Source organism: Lonchura striata, chromosome 3, assembly GCF_046129695.1.
Source record: "Lonchura striata isolate bLonStr1 chromosome 3, bLonStr1.mat, whole genome shotgun sequence".
In the NCBI taxonomy this organism is placed as follows: Eukaryota; Metazoa; Chordata; class Aves; order Passeriformes; family Estrildidae; genus Lonchura; species Lonchura striata.
The window spans coordinates 80,723,045-80,736,237 of NC_134605.1; the positions used below are offsets into that span (position 1 = coordinate 80,723,045).

The 13,193-nt window shown below is 39.3% G+C and overlaps 1 protein-coding gene across 1 annotated transcript in view; it reads left to right on the forward strand.

Annotated features, from left to right (window-relative positions):
* The window catches only part of IBTK (inhibitor of Bruton tyrosine kinase), a 53,353-nt gene extending 42,693 nt beyond the window's left edge, over positions 1-10,660 (forward strand). The window contains exons 26-29 of the mRNA XM_021546192.2: positions 154-306; positions 6,167-6,235; positions 6,335-6,467; positions 9,285-10,660. Of these exons, the coding sequence (XP_021401867.2) occupies positions 154-306; positions 6,167-6,235; positions 6,335-6,467; positions 9,285-9,410 (481 nt within the window). The 3' untranslated portion in view covers positions 9,411-10,660. The remainder of the gene's footprint in view (positions 1-153; positions 307-6,166; positions 6,236-6,334; positions 6,468-9,284) is intronic.
* The last annotated feature ends 2,533 nt before the right edge of the window (positions 10,661-13,193 follow it).

The window sequence follows — 13,193 nt, forward strand, 5'->3', positions numbered from 1 at the left end:
CAAGTAACAATGTAATTTTAGTAATAAATGTATTTTTATTTGTGTCTTTAAGTAGAAAGGCCTCTTTGCTATCTGAATCATAGAATAATATGGGATCTTGGAAAGTGCAAGTGTCAAATGCATTGGTGTTGTTTTATTTTTGTTTCTGAAAAGGTCATCTTCATTACATTCTGCTTTGCCAAAGTCATTCCGCGATCTTGTGATGGAAGAAGAAAAATGTATGAGTGTGAATAATTCACCTGGTACTGGTATTAAAAGATGTGGATATAAAGGATCTGAGGATTCATCAGTCCAAAACACCATAAGGTAAGAATGCATATTTTCTAATTGGTCAACCATTGTACAAGAAGCACAATGACCTCTTAAATTCTGCTGAAATAAGAATAAAATTGTCATTTAAAAAGAACATTCTTCTGAGGATTCTGTTGATAAGACTTTATGAATGAAATACTCTTAAGAATAGAAAACTTAAAGACTTAAGGAATTTAATGCCACTGCTAATACTTTGTTTCAGTTTCAAAATGTATGTATCCATATGGATGGATACATGTTTATATATATAAAAATATATAGATATGTATATAAAAACTTCAGGCTCCAAACAAAACATATCTGAATTTGTTTGCATATGTATCTATGTATAGAATGATAAACCAGTATTTTCTAACTTCTGCAGTAATCAGATATTCATGAGCATTCAGATATGGCATTCATGAAACATTTTGCTAAAAGTATTTCTGTGTAACCACTGAGTGGATAAAACTAGTTTATATTAGTTCTTAAACTAATTCAAGCACAGTTCTGGCATTTCCTAATCTTAGTTTTCTTATAAAATGGCTTAATTGTTTAAGTGCAGTTTATCATGGATTAAGCAGGTTTACAGAAACATTGATGCACTGGTTATGTCTGTGTATTATAATTACTGTGGGGCTACAGTTCTAAGGACAAAAATAAGGCACATGTGAATTATATCTCTAGTTATTAGACAATGTTGCTCTTTGGTCAAAATATTTTAGCCATGTACCCTCTTGCTACCTCCAGTAGAATTGTTGTTTTGAGTTAAAATAACTGCTTTTAAGCTGAAAAAAGAATCTCAGCCTTGTTCTTGAAGGTCTGTATGACTGAACTGCCCACCCTCCTGCATCTCTTCCCCCTATCATCAGTAACTTTTAATGCTAGACGTTTCAAATATATTTACAAAACAGAGAGCCTGAAAATCTTACAGACTCTACCACCTACTATCTGGAAGCACTGCAGACCAGCTGACCTAGTGGTAGGGAACCCTAGTGTGACAGCACAACTGGCTGACTGGTGGCTTCCCTGGCAAAGGCACAGCCCCAGTGTGACAGAGGGAGGAGAGCAGGGCAGGCTATGTGCAGAAACCAGGATGAGCCACAGTCAGTGAGCACAGACAGGTGCATTGGAATTAGGCAAGGTTGACTGCAAATCAAGTCAGGGTCAGGAACAGCAAAGCTGGGCTTGGCCATAGCTGCAGCATAGCTCAGTGAAGGCCTGAGGGACTGAGCTTAAATTAAGCTCTTGAGTAAAGAGTGGGAGCTTCTGTAATCCTTCACACAACTCTTCTTACAACACAACTTTAGAGCAATCTGACTCAAGTTCACACAGCTGTGCTGAGGGAGAAGTTTGCAGAGCTGTTGGTGCACAAGAAGCTGTGTCATTATCTGGCTGTCTTTCTGATGAACTCCTGTTCCATTGTCCTCCAATAACTGACTCCTCTGTGAGGAAAAGAATGTTCTGCTGAGCCTTGCTTTTGGTTGTTCAGCTTGTATAAAAACTGGCGTTTTCTTAGGACAGAAGTAGTACATGTTTTACTGCTATATAAAGAATAAAATGAGGGTAGAAATGTAGGAACATTGTGTGTGGGATAGTGTCTGAGGAGAGGTAGGAGGCATTTGGAGTGTGTGTGATGGGGAGGCATTCCTCAGGAACAGAGTGATAAAGCTGAAGTTACTGTGGTGAATGGAGGTGTGGGGACATGAAATACAAATCTGCAGAACGGGTATTGTTCATTTTGTTGCTAGGACAATAATAAAAGTTTTAATCATATGGGAGATGCCTTGGGTTGGTAATAAAAAAATTTGCACTTGATGCTACTATTGCTTTACCACAACAGCTCTGTAATCTCTTCCTTTTGCATTGCCCTTTCTTGTCTGTGCAGTATGGCCAGCCTGCATGCTCTCAAAGTGTACTATTTGAGCTGAATCCAGGTCTAATATATTAAATGTCTGAAGATGATACATTAAGCTAGTGGAAGCCTAGCAGATGGCTAAATTGGCTACCATCACTTTGGAAAGAAGGCCCCTCAAAATACCTGTTTTTGGATTGTGTCTGAAGATGCTTATTTTTTTCTAGTAGGTATAAAGAGCCTAGGTGACTAGTTCCTCCATCTGAAACTCAGAAGGGGAGTTTCTAGTTTGAGGTAAATTTATTTTTTTGACTGTGCAGTTTTGTCACAGCAGGCTCTGATTTTTACCTGTGGCATTTAAAGGCTATTTCTGTAAAGATTAATTATTCACACCCTTACCCCTTCCTTTTTAAGGGAAGAAAATTACACAAGGGTAGAGTATAAGCAATCCTCATCTGTTGATGTCAGACTTGGTGATGTGACACTGAAGATACTTGCATGACTTAATGTTCCTGCTTTGTCTTTCTCCTTTGGATAAACTGCACTAATTAAACTGACAGTTTTCTTACCACTCTGAGGTATTTTGGATGAGGGTATTTTGGATGGTGGCATAAGCATTCTTCTATGTACTGTCACTTTCCAATTTTTGCAGTACAGATTTTTTTTTTTAGGTAAACCATGTCATGAATTGTGGTGATTTGAACTGCATTTAATCCAGAGGCAGATCATTCCAAGAGCTGGGGCATGTGGATGTGGCTGCATTGTTTCCAGAGGCACCTCAGCCTTGGGAGTTGTGCTATGCGTATGTAGCTCACAGTCCAAGCTAAAACCATAGGCCTGACATGACTTAACTTAGTTGTGGCAGTTTGAGTTGTCTTCACTGTGTTACTCCAGGGAGCAGTGAAGTGTCTTAGTGGAAACAAGTATTTGCGGCTTTGTGTGGGAATGGCCTAGTTTTGTCATGGCTAATAGTGAGCTAATATGTAGCTGTTATGGTTTGACACTGGCACAATGCCAGCGCTCTTATGAAAATGTAACTTATTAATTGAATGCTGTGAAATGTGATTGAGAACAGAGCAAAGCAGGCTAAACTTAATAACAAGGGGAAAACTTTATTACACTACTACTACTATTACTACTACTATAAAAGGGAAAAAAAAAAAAAAAACAACATACAAAATTTGAAATGAAAACCTTTCAAAACATTCCTCTTCCCACCACTCAACTCCAATAAATCACAGCAAGACACATTTGGACCCTTAATTAAGTCTTCATCCTTCCACATAATCAATACTGAGTCCATTAGGGGAGAGAGGAGTCTCCCTTGCACCATAGACCCCCAGGACACACAGCTGTCACCTCTTGTATTTCCATGTCACACATGGCACTGCCCAGACACACCAGCCAGTGTGACACTCTCCTCTCCATGTCGCAGTGCTCTCACTACCATGCATGGACAGAGACTGCTTATAGAGCCCCTTTAAGGATGCTTTGCTAAGGACTAACAGGAACAGTCCAGTGTCTCATTTTGGGACTACAGTGCCCCCCATTTTCCCCTGGGGCTGAGGGTCCAAGAACAGAGATCGCCTTCTCTTCTTCTCTGAAGACAGAGGGCATCTTCACACCCTCCTCTGCTTTCCTCTGTTCATTCCTGAACTGGTAGTTGCTGGAGGAGTTTCTTGGTTTACCATTGCATTCCTCTAAAATGTAGTCTCTCTTGGAGGAGAAATTGGTTCACTCTGGATAACAAGAATAGTCCAGCTAACAGCCACTCCATCATCTCCCCCCAGCCTTCTTTCCCTAACAACTGAGGTCTCTGTCTGTCTCTCTTTTTTTCAAATTGAGGAGGAGCAATATTTCACAAAGCCTTTATTTCACAGGAAAGGGTTAAAATTCCCGGACTCCCCAGACAGCTGAAATCTCTTGGCCCAGGACTCTGTCTCCCATCTCCCACGCTGGGTATCTTCCCCCCCCCTCCTCCTTCTCCTCTGCCAGCAAAGTTCCAGGTGTCTTGTGTATGTTGCCTCTAATCTATCATTGTGCACCTCTAAAAGGTTCTTGCTTCATCTTTTCTCTGTCCTGCAGTTAAGTAGTTGAAGACAGCACTGATATCTCCCCTTTGCTGCCTCCCTTTAGGATTAACAAAACACATTCTTCCAAATCCTGTTCCAACCTCACAGCATGCTCGTATTATGGAGCCCAAAATTGAGAATGATACTCTGTATGTAGACAAAGAACTACAACATAAAGGGGAGGAATCACTTCCTCTGCCTGCCTTGCTACAGTATTGCTAGCACAGCCCAGCACGCAGTTGGCTGTCTCTGCTGCAGAGGCACTGGCTGGTAACATCTTCCCTCTTGTCAGCCAGGACTCTGCAGGTTCTGCTCTCTCTCTGCTGCTTTCTAGCCAGTCAGTCCTGGCCAGTACTGCCTCACGGGGCTGTTCGGCTGTTCTCTTCCAAATACAGTACTTTGCACTTGCCTTTGAAATTCATTGGTTCTCAGTTGTCCATTTCTCCAGTCTCTTGAGGGCTTCTATAAGGCAGCCTGGCATGCAGACCGTCCTCAACTTCTCCACAGCCAGCTGTGGCCTGCTGAGGGTCTGTTCTGTTCTGTTCTGTTCTGTTCTACCAAAGATGCTTAACAGGATTGGTTCCAGTATCAGTCCCTGAGGACCCCCACTAGTACTTGGTTTCCAGTTGGGCTTTGTACAGCTAATCCATTTCCAGACCATTTTGCACCCATCTCGTAGTCCGTTTGCTCCACTGAGTACAAGGATGCATGTGCATTGTTTGTTCCGTGGGAAAAAATATGTTTTGTGACAAAAAGCTCAACATGATTAATTTAAATCTGTTTTTGATGATGGATATTAGATTTCACACTTTTTGAGATCTTGCCCTTACTACTTAGTGGTAGGAATCATGTTTTTTGTTATCCTTGGAATTGTGTTCTGTGGAAAATAATTCAGACAGAGAACTTGGTAGTTACTGGAATTCTCTTAACTTTCTATAGATTTTTTTCCTGTTTTATCCAAGAGCTTGTGGTCACTTACAAAGGATTACCAAAGCATTAAAGAAAATTGAGAGTGATTTATTGAAACAGCAACACCCTTGGAGTTGTTTGCAGTGCCATAAAATAATTTAAAAAATGTTTGCCAGCATGTCTCAGTATGTTGTAACACTTTTTTAAGGTTCTGGAAACTGTAAAACTGTCCTGTTAAAGATAGGTATTAAATAATGAGAATAGGTCCCTCTCTTCCTACTGGCGTGGGATTTTTCTGACAAATATACTTGTCTCTTAATTGAATACAGTGTAACAAACGTGAATTTCTTTTTGTTGAGAAGTTAACATTTTGCAACTGAATAAAGTATCTTCCTGTTGGACGCTATATAAATAATTCAAGATATTTTTTTTTTCTATTCTGTTAATTTTACTTTTATGCTGTTCTTGTGAATGTGAGAAGTGGTTACAGGAAATGTACTGAAAGTCCATAATTTCTGGGTTTACACTCAAAGAATTTACTCCAGTGAGATTGTAGCATTGGCTCTTCTGCATGAAGCACTTAATTTGAATGCAGGACAGTTCAGTTTTTTATCTTGAATATTTATCTTTTTAACTTGAATTTTTTGTTCTTTCATATTAATTGCAAACTTTTATAGGTGGTGCTGTTAGCGTATAACGCAGTTGACTAATTTACATTTTAAAAAGTGAAAGAGCTTTTTTTTAATAATCAGAATTTAAACTTTTTTTCAAATCCTGAAGTGTTAGGAAATGCCAGAATTAATGCCCAAGATGAAATTCCTTTAGGGTCTGGCAGTTGGAAATGAGAATGTGTCTTTTTCAATCTCAGTATCACACTTAAAAACAAATTCCACATTATATCCTAATACCTTTCCTCTGTAAAAATCCTACAATTTGTTGTAATTTCCTACTGCAATTTTGTATTTCACAAAATGATGTAGGAAAATGCTCTGCCTACATTTTTACTGATTTTAAACTCTCCTTTCGTACCTCTCACCAGGTGCAACACTAGAAGTAACCCAGGTCTGGAAGACCATGTCCTGGATTCTCCACAGCTGGAGAGTCATAAGTAAGTGTGGTTGTGGCTTAAGTTCTGGAACTTTTTTACTGTGTATTGTACTTACCTAGATGTTGCCTCACAATATTGTTTGGGTTTTCTTTTTTTTAGTCCTTGGTCAGCAGCATCACCAGCCAGCTCTCCTGTGATAGCACCTGTCATGTTCTCAGCTATTGTAGAGGAAGAGCTCCAGCAAGAAGCTGCTCTTATTAGGAGCAGAGAAAAACCTTTGGCATTGATCCAGGTAAAGTGCTAAGTTATTGCTGCTCTAAGGTAACACGAGGAGTTTCCAATGGCTCTTTCAGAGATCAGTTATTAGTATTAATTATGTATTATTCAATGTAATTTACATAATTATATTTAATATAAATTAATAATAATGTCACGCTGCTGTTTGATGAGGTAGGCCTCTATTAAATTCAAAATGGCTGAGTCCATGATAAATCTATTTGCAGCATCAGAGAGTGGTTGAATTTGGAATGAACCTCTGAAAACTGTCTAATGCAAACCCCTGCTCAGAACAGGTTTCTCAAAGCCAGGCAGCATTTGATTATCTGCAAGGATGAACACTAATTGCCTCTCCAGAAAACCTGTTCCACAGACCACCCTCACACCAAAAAAGATTTTTAAATGCAATTTTTTGTTTTTCAATCTGTACCCACTGCCTCTTCTTGTGTCTTTGGGTATCACTTAGAAGAGCATAGGTAAGTTGTCTTTCTTTTCTCCTGGCAGGTATTTATACCCTTTGATAAGATCACCCTAAGTCTTCTTTTATCCATGTTAAACAAGGACAGTGTGCTCAGCATCTCCTCAGTGTCATATGCACTGGGCTCTTAATAATTTTTATGCCATATCACTAGGCTGTTCATTATATCCATGTTTCTCTTGTACTGGGAGGTCAAGAAGTGGACCCAGTACTTGAAGTATGTCTTCACTTCACTTGAAGTGCTGGGTAGAGGGAAAGTGTCATCTGTCTCATTTTTCTGGTAGTGCTGTCCCTCATAGAGCACAGGAGATTATCACCCTTCTTTGCAGTATGAGTGCACTGCTGGCTAAAAGGCTAAATTGTGTCTGAACTCATCCCTGTATGAGCCATCCATTGCTGGTGTCGGTGCTTGGCACCAATCGATGGTGGATGGGAACTGACTAACTGTTAGTTTATTATCTTACTGTGAGACTTCCATTCCTTCTCTCTGTGAATTCTCATGGGCAGCTCCTCGTAACACTGACTCCTTTTCTTTCTTCCACATGGCTGGCTGACTTCTACCTGTCCCTATCACAGTTGCCTAACCCTTTCTGTCCCTAGAAGAAATACTAACCCTCACTGTCCCTAGGACAACCACCTGACCCTTAATCCTCACCGTAGCACAGCCAACTGACTCCAACTCTTCTCTCAAGCAGCTGACCCACTCCTTTATAACACCCATCCTTGTTGGACCATCCTTATTGGACACAGCTGTGACCTATTAAAGGCAAGGCTGTTCCTACTCTTTGGTAATTTGTACAGCTGCAACTCCTCAGGAGCAAGATTGCCTTCAGCACTATCTCTATTCTCTCACAGTCCATCCTCCCACAAAATTGTCCACCAGGACTCCAGGTCCTTTATGCTAGGCTGCTTTCCAACTTGTCAGCTCCCAGTGTGTACTTGGTGTCTAGGGTTTTTCTTCCTGGGGGACGGACTTTGTGTTTCACTTTCTTGAACTTCATGAGATTCCTTGTAGCCTGTTTTTTCAGCATTGTCGGTGTCTCTCTGAGTGGCAATACAGCCATTTGGTATATCAACCACTCCTTTTCATTCTCTACTGCTTGCAACCCTGCTGTGTCTCTTCCTGTGGCTAACTGATGAAGATGTTAAACAGTATTGGCCTTAGTCTCACAGTTGGTGTGGTGGATTTTGTGCCACTCAAAGGGTCACAGCCCTTTGAGATCACCAGTTCTGCCAGTCTGTCTCACATTGCATTTATGAGTCTGTTCTTAAGTTTTTCCACTTAAACTCTTAGTTAATACTTAAGCAATACCATTTTCTCAGGAATCACCTAGTGGTCACTCAGATCCTCTTGCCCTTCTTGAAGGTAGGAAGGACACTTGATTACTAGTCCTCAGGAATCAACCCTTATTGCAACAAATTTTCAAATTTTTTTCTGAGTGGTCTTGCGGCCATTTTGGCCGTCTCTGATCTCTAGGGCTTGGCATTGCTGGAGACTTAAGACCAAGATGAAGGTCCTCAGCCTCTTCCATTCAGTAGTGGATCCATGTTGCCTTTTTTTTTGCTGCAGTAGAATCCTGTTTTGCTGCCCATCATGTTCCTTGCCAGATTTCACCATAGATGGACTTTGACTTTCTTAATTCTTGTCCTGTGTTGTCACACAATGTCTCTGTTTTCCTTCTGTGTCACTTTTTTCTGCTCCCATGTCTTGTATGCTTCCTTTTTGTTTGGATTTTCAACTTCTTTTCAGCTGTGCAGTCCTCCTGCCATTCTTACTTGGCTAGGAGGCTCATTGGCATGGTGGGTTCTTGAGCTTGGTGGAGATGATCTTTGAAATCAACCTTTCTTCATTCTGGGGCCAAATTCCATGAATTTTTCTAAGCAGATGCCTTCATAATCTTCTCTTCTGAAGTCCCAAGTTGTTTGTTATTTCTCTTGTTCCGATCTTTCAGGATCCTGAACTCCAATATTTCACTGTCATTGCGGCTAAGGCTGCCCTTAACGTTCACATCCCTGACCAGTTGGTTTTTTTGGGGAGTATGAAATCCATCAGAGTGTCTCCCTTGATCAACTCCTTCAGCATTTGTGTTAAGAATTTTTCACCAATGCGGAAGCATCTTAGAGTATTTGTGTCCAGCTCTCTTGCCTTTCCAGCAGATACCAAGGTGCCTCAGAGTTTCCTATGAGGAGCAGGGCCTGCAAACATGAGATTTCTTAATGGATGTATAATCTATTACTCCTTCCTGATTAGGAGGTCTCATGCATTCAGGATCAGTATAGGTAGTTCATAACCATGTCTGTGGTGTAAAAAAAAAAAACCTGACACTGAGATGCATGCTCTTTTTTTCCTTCCAGATTGAGGAGTGTGCTATTCAAGACTTGTTAGTCCACTATGAAGCTTTTGACAACCCTGAAGAATTTGTGACTGTTGAAAGGGCTCCACAGGGACCTATAGCAGCACCTATGTGGAACAAGCACTAATTTGTACTCTTCACAGTCCTCCCTTCCACAGTTCTCACAGCTGTATGTGCACTTTTGAAATTGTAATTCTTCTTACAAGTAAAACAGGACTGGAAGAATAAGAATCATGTAATTTTTAATATCAGCATTAAAACACTGCCCATAATCACTAGTTATTTGTTAGAGGGAACGAAATAGTGTGTTCACTGTGTCCTTTACCCACAGTACCTATTGTATGTATGTTTTGACAGCATTTCTTTAATGACACCAATAATTAGTAATGTTATTTGAGGCTGTAGATTGGGAATGTATTTACTAATCTTAAGTTGTATGGGTTTTTTGTTAAATTAACAGGTGAAAAGCGAGTGTTTATTTTGTGATTTAATGTGGAATTGAATGTGCAGAATTAAACACCTTTAAAGTTTGGGGATGTATCCTTCAGATCTTTCTTGCAAATTGGGAATATTGGGAAAAAGTTTGTGCTTGAGCTTCATGTAAAAGTACAGTTTGACAAAGCAGTTTAAGTTACATGTGCAAGTCCTGGTTCTCTGGTTGCTGTGGCCAGCCCGTTTCCCTGCTGTGCCCCAGGCTGTGCCTCTGTGCCCGCCCGTTGCCTGCGCTCAGCTCAGCTGTGCATGTTTGTCACTGCTGTGAGTGAGCCTGGCCTTGGAACAGCCAGCTCTGTCTTGAAGTAAAGCACACAGCTCAAGAGAACATGGTGCCACTTAATTAGCCCATCCATAGTCTTACTCTGGTAAATATGGTATGGTTTTAGAACCACTGTGTTTGGGGACAATTCACTTGAAGTGCTGAGGAAATAAAAGATCAGTATATACGTTGTTGAAGCTGTAGGGGTGAGTGCTTGACTTGAAAATCTGCAAATACCTGAGCTGCAAAGATTATCTTAGATGGCTTTCAATATTGTGTTCCAAAGTTCTTTGTGCCTGGTTGAAACAAATTTATAGATATAAAAAAAAAAAAAGAAAAAAAGGTAGTCTTATCTACAATATTTTGTCTAGTTTGTCTTGTTTGTATAGGTGTATTTGAACTTGTACTTCCTCAGTAATGTCAGTACTCTTGAACTCTGGAAAACTGGAATGGAGATATCTACAGAAAATGAATGTAAAAAATTGATCACTGTGTGATAAAAGAATCTTGAAAAAAGTGATGTAGATATGTTTTAATGATTTCAGGTCAAGCTACACCAAAAAAAATTCCCCACAAAAATTGTAAAAAATCACAATAAACCATAAAATCTTGATTTATACAAAGTTAGTGTACTTTTATGTGCTGTCTATATATAATCAATTATTTAGGTAACTAGAGTAATTAATGTGTATTTCTTTTGTGTCTGAAACAAGAACTGCAGACTTTTTAAGCTGCACAGGCCAGGAATAGGTTTTAATTCTGTTTCAAATTCTGCTGGTAATTCATTCAGTAAACTGATGGTAATACTTGAATTAAGGGCTTTATTTGATGCACTAAGAGGCCTTAGGGCCTGCTGAAGCTATGCTCTGCTTTAAAAGAAAGCTTATGTAATGTGAGAAATAGCTACAGAAGCAGCAGGCCTTTCCAGGTGTGACCTAATTTATTATCAAATGTAAAATTATTGTAGATTTGCTAATTTGCTTCTTTTTTTTAAGATGCCATTGAAAATCTCATTCTCATTGATGTGTTCTCCATGCCAAAGAGCTTGACTGCTTTCAAGTTGTGATTTTATTGTCACATTTTGTTTGGGCATCATCACTGGTTGTATGCAATATTTATAAACAAAAGTGAAGAATGATCAGTGTAACACTCTTCTGGAGTTGAGAACACTAAACTGCTGTGGTGGAACTGCTTTGTTAAGGCTAAAATGTGTCACAGAAAATTGTAATTTTCTTGCTCAGATGCCCAACTTTGTGGCCTTTTTATGCTACAACAAACACAAATTCAGCTCTAATCACATTTTGTCATTTCTGGGCCTGTTAACTTCTTTAACTTGCAGCAAAACAGGATGGAATTCCCGGGTTCTAGTGAACATAATGCAGCACATCAGAGCTTGCAGTAAAAATCAGTATTTCAAATATAGATTTATAAGTTGAAAAAGATGTATTGCAGCTATTTAGTGTAAGAAATACAACTTAAACAAAAGGATTTTAGTGAAGTATTTGTTTTATCTCAAAGACAAATGAACCATCCTTTGAAACAGTTTCCTTGAATAAGCATTTTGTCTTTTCTCCTTCATCATTCATTATCCCCAAATTCAGTAACTTCTTAAAAAATAGAGAGATAAGTAAAACTTGTGAATTTTCCTCCTTCAAATGGAGGAAAAAAAAACAATTTAAAATTTTCATAATACTGCTCTGTCTTCAGGACTTGCTGTTACTGTGTCAAGGCATTTGAGGAATGCATAACTTTTCTGCACTGTACATTGAAATGAAAATGTAAGTAAAGTGGGAGACTTCAGTCAATTGTAGGATCTTTGCTACTTTTGTTCCTCAAGGATGGAAGTTGTTTTTAGTGACTAATCTGACAGTATTGTTGAATGGAATTTCCATATAAGGACTGATTGTGCAACTTTTCAGCATTGACAAAAAAATTACTAAATTTCCTAATTTAGCTTGTGTTATAAGTCTTGATGATAAGTCTTCCTACTGTGTGCTTTTTAACTGAATTCCCCATCCCCCACCCTGTGGTTGGTATCATTTGTAGGTGACAATAGGATATTTTAGCTGCATGTTTTAAAATGAACACTTTTGAACTTCAAATGTTCAAATTTTTCATCCCCATGCCTGTCCCTCTTTTTTTTTTTAATAATGTAAAAAGATACTCTGAGCTCTTTCAACAGTGTTCAAATGCTTGATTGTGTTCATTGATTATTCTGCAATTGAAATTATGTTCTGCAGCCCCTTGACAGCCTGAACTCTCCTCCTCACCCAAAGAATTGCTAGCTCTGAAGTAAAGACAAGTCGGAAGAGAACACTGGTTTGTTAGACCATATTCTAAATATAAAGGTAAAAGATTTACACTGGAATAAAGTAATTTAAGCCCTTAATCCTTGATTTGCAGGATGTCACCAGAGACACTTTGTAGTAACTGGAGCTGTCAATTAAGATATCACATGATCTCAGAATGTATTCCATCCATTTTTACTCCAAGAAAAGTTTGTAAAACTCCACTAAAGTGCCTGCTATTTAAACTGAAAGTAAAGGTTTTCTCTCTATTGCCTGTGTGCTGGAAAGTGGTCAAGTGAGATGTTGAGGCACACAAAATGAATCCCTCCTGTCAAGGCTCTAGCTGTGGCATACCTGAGAAATGCCAAACGGGAAGGGACTATTTTTGAAGTGTTTCAGGTGTCTAACCTTGAGAAAAAAACTTCATTAATTGTAGAAAGCCAGCAAATTCACACACACACACACAATGTATGTTTGAAATGAAAGGGTTTGGGCAATGATGCAGCAGAGAAGTTCTTGTGAGTTTAGGGAGTCCCTCTAATGGCTTGTGTGAGATTTTTGTTGTAAGAGAGAGTGGTGTCTGACACAAACTCTACCTAGAAAGTTTTTGCTTCCCAGTAAAATTCTTCCTGAACTACAGTGTGTATCATGGCACCAAAAAAAACCCCATTTTTATAGCAGGTCTCAGATACCTTCATGGACTCTTATTACACTAGTCTTTCAGCACTAGGAGCTCTTGTAGGCTTTGCCTGGAGGAAAGGGACTTGCATTGTGAAGAATGTGCTGGAGATGAAGACACTCCTCAGGTGAGGTGTCTGTTCTAGCAACAATTCTGCTTTCTGTTCTCTTTTCTGTTTTTCTTTTTTCC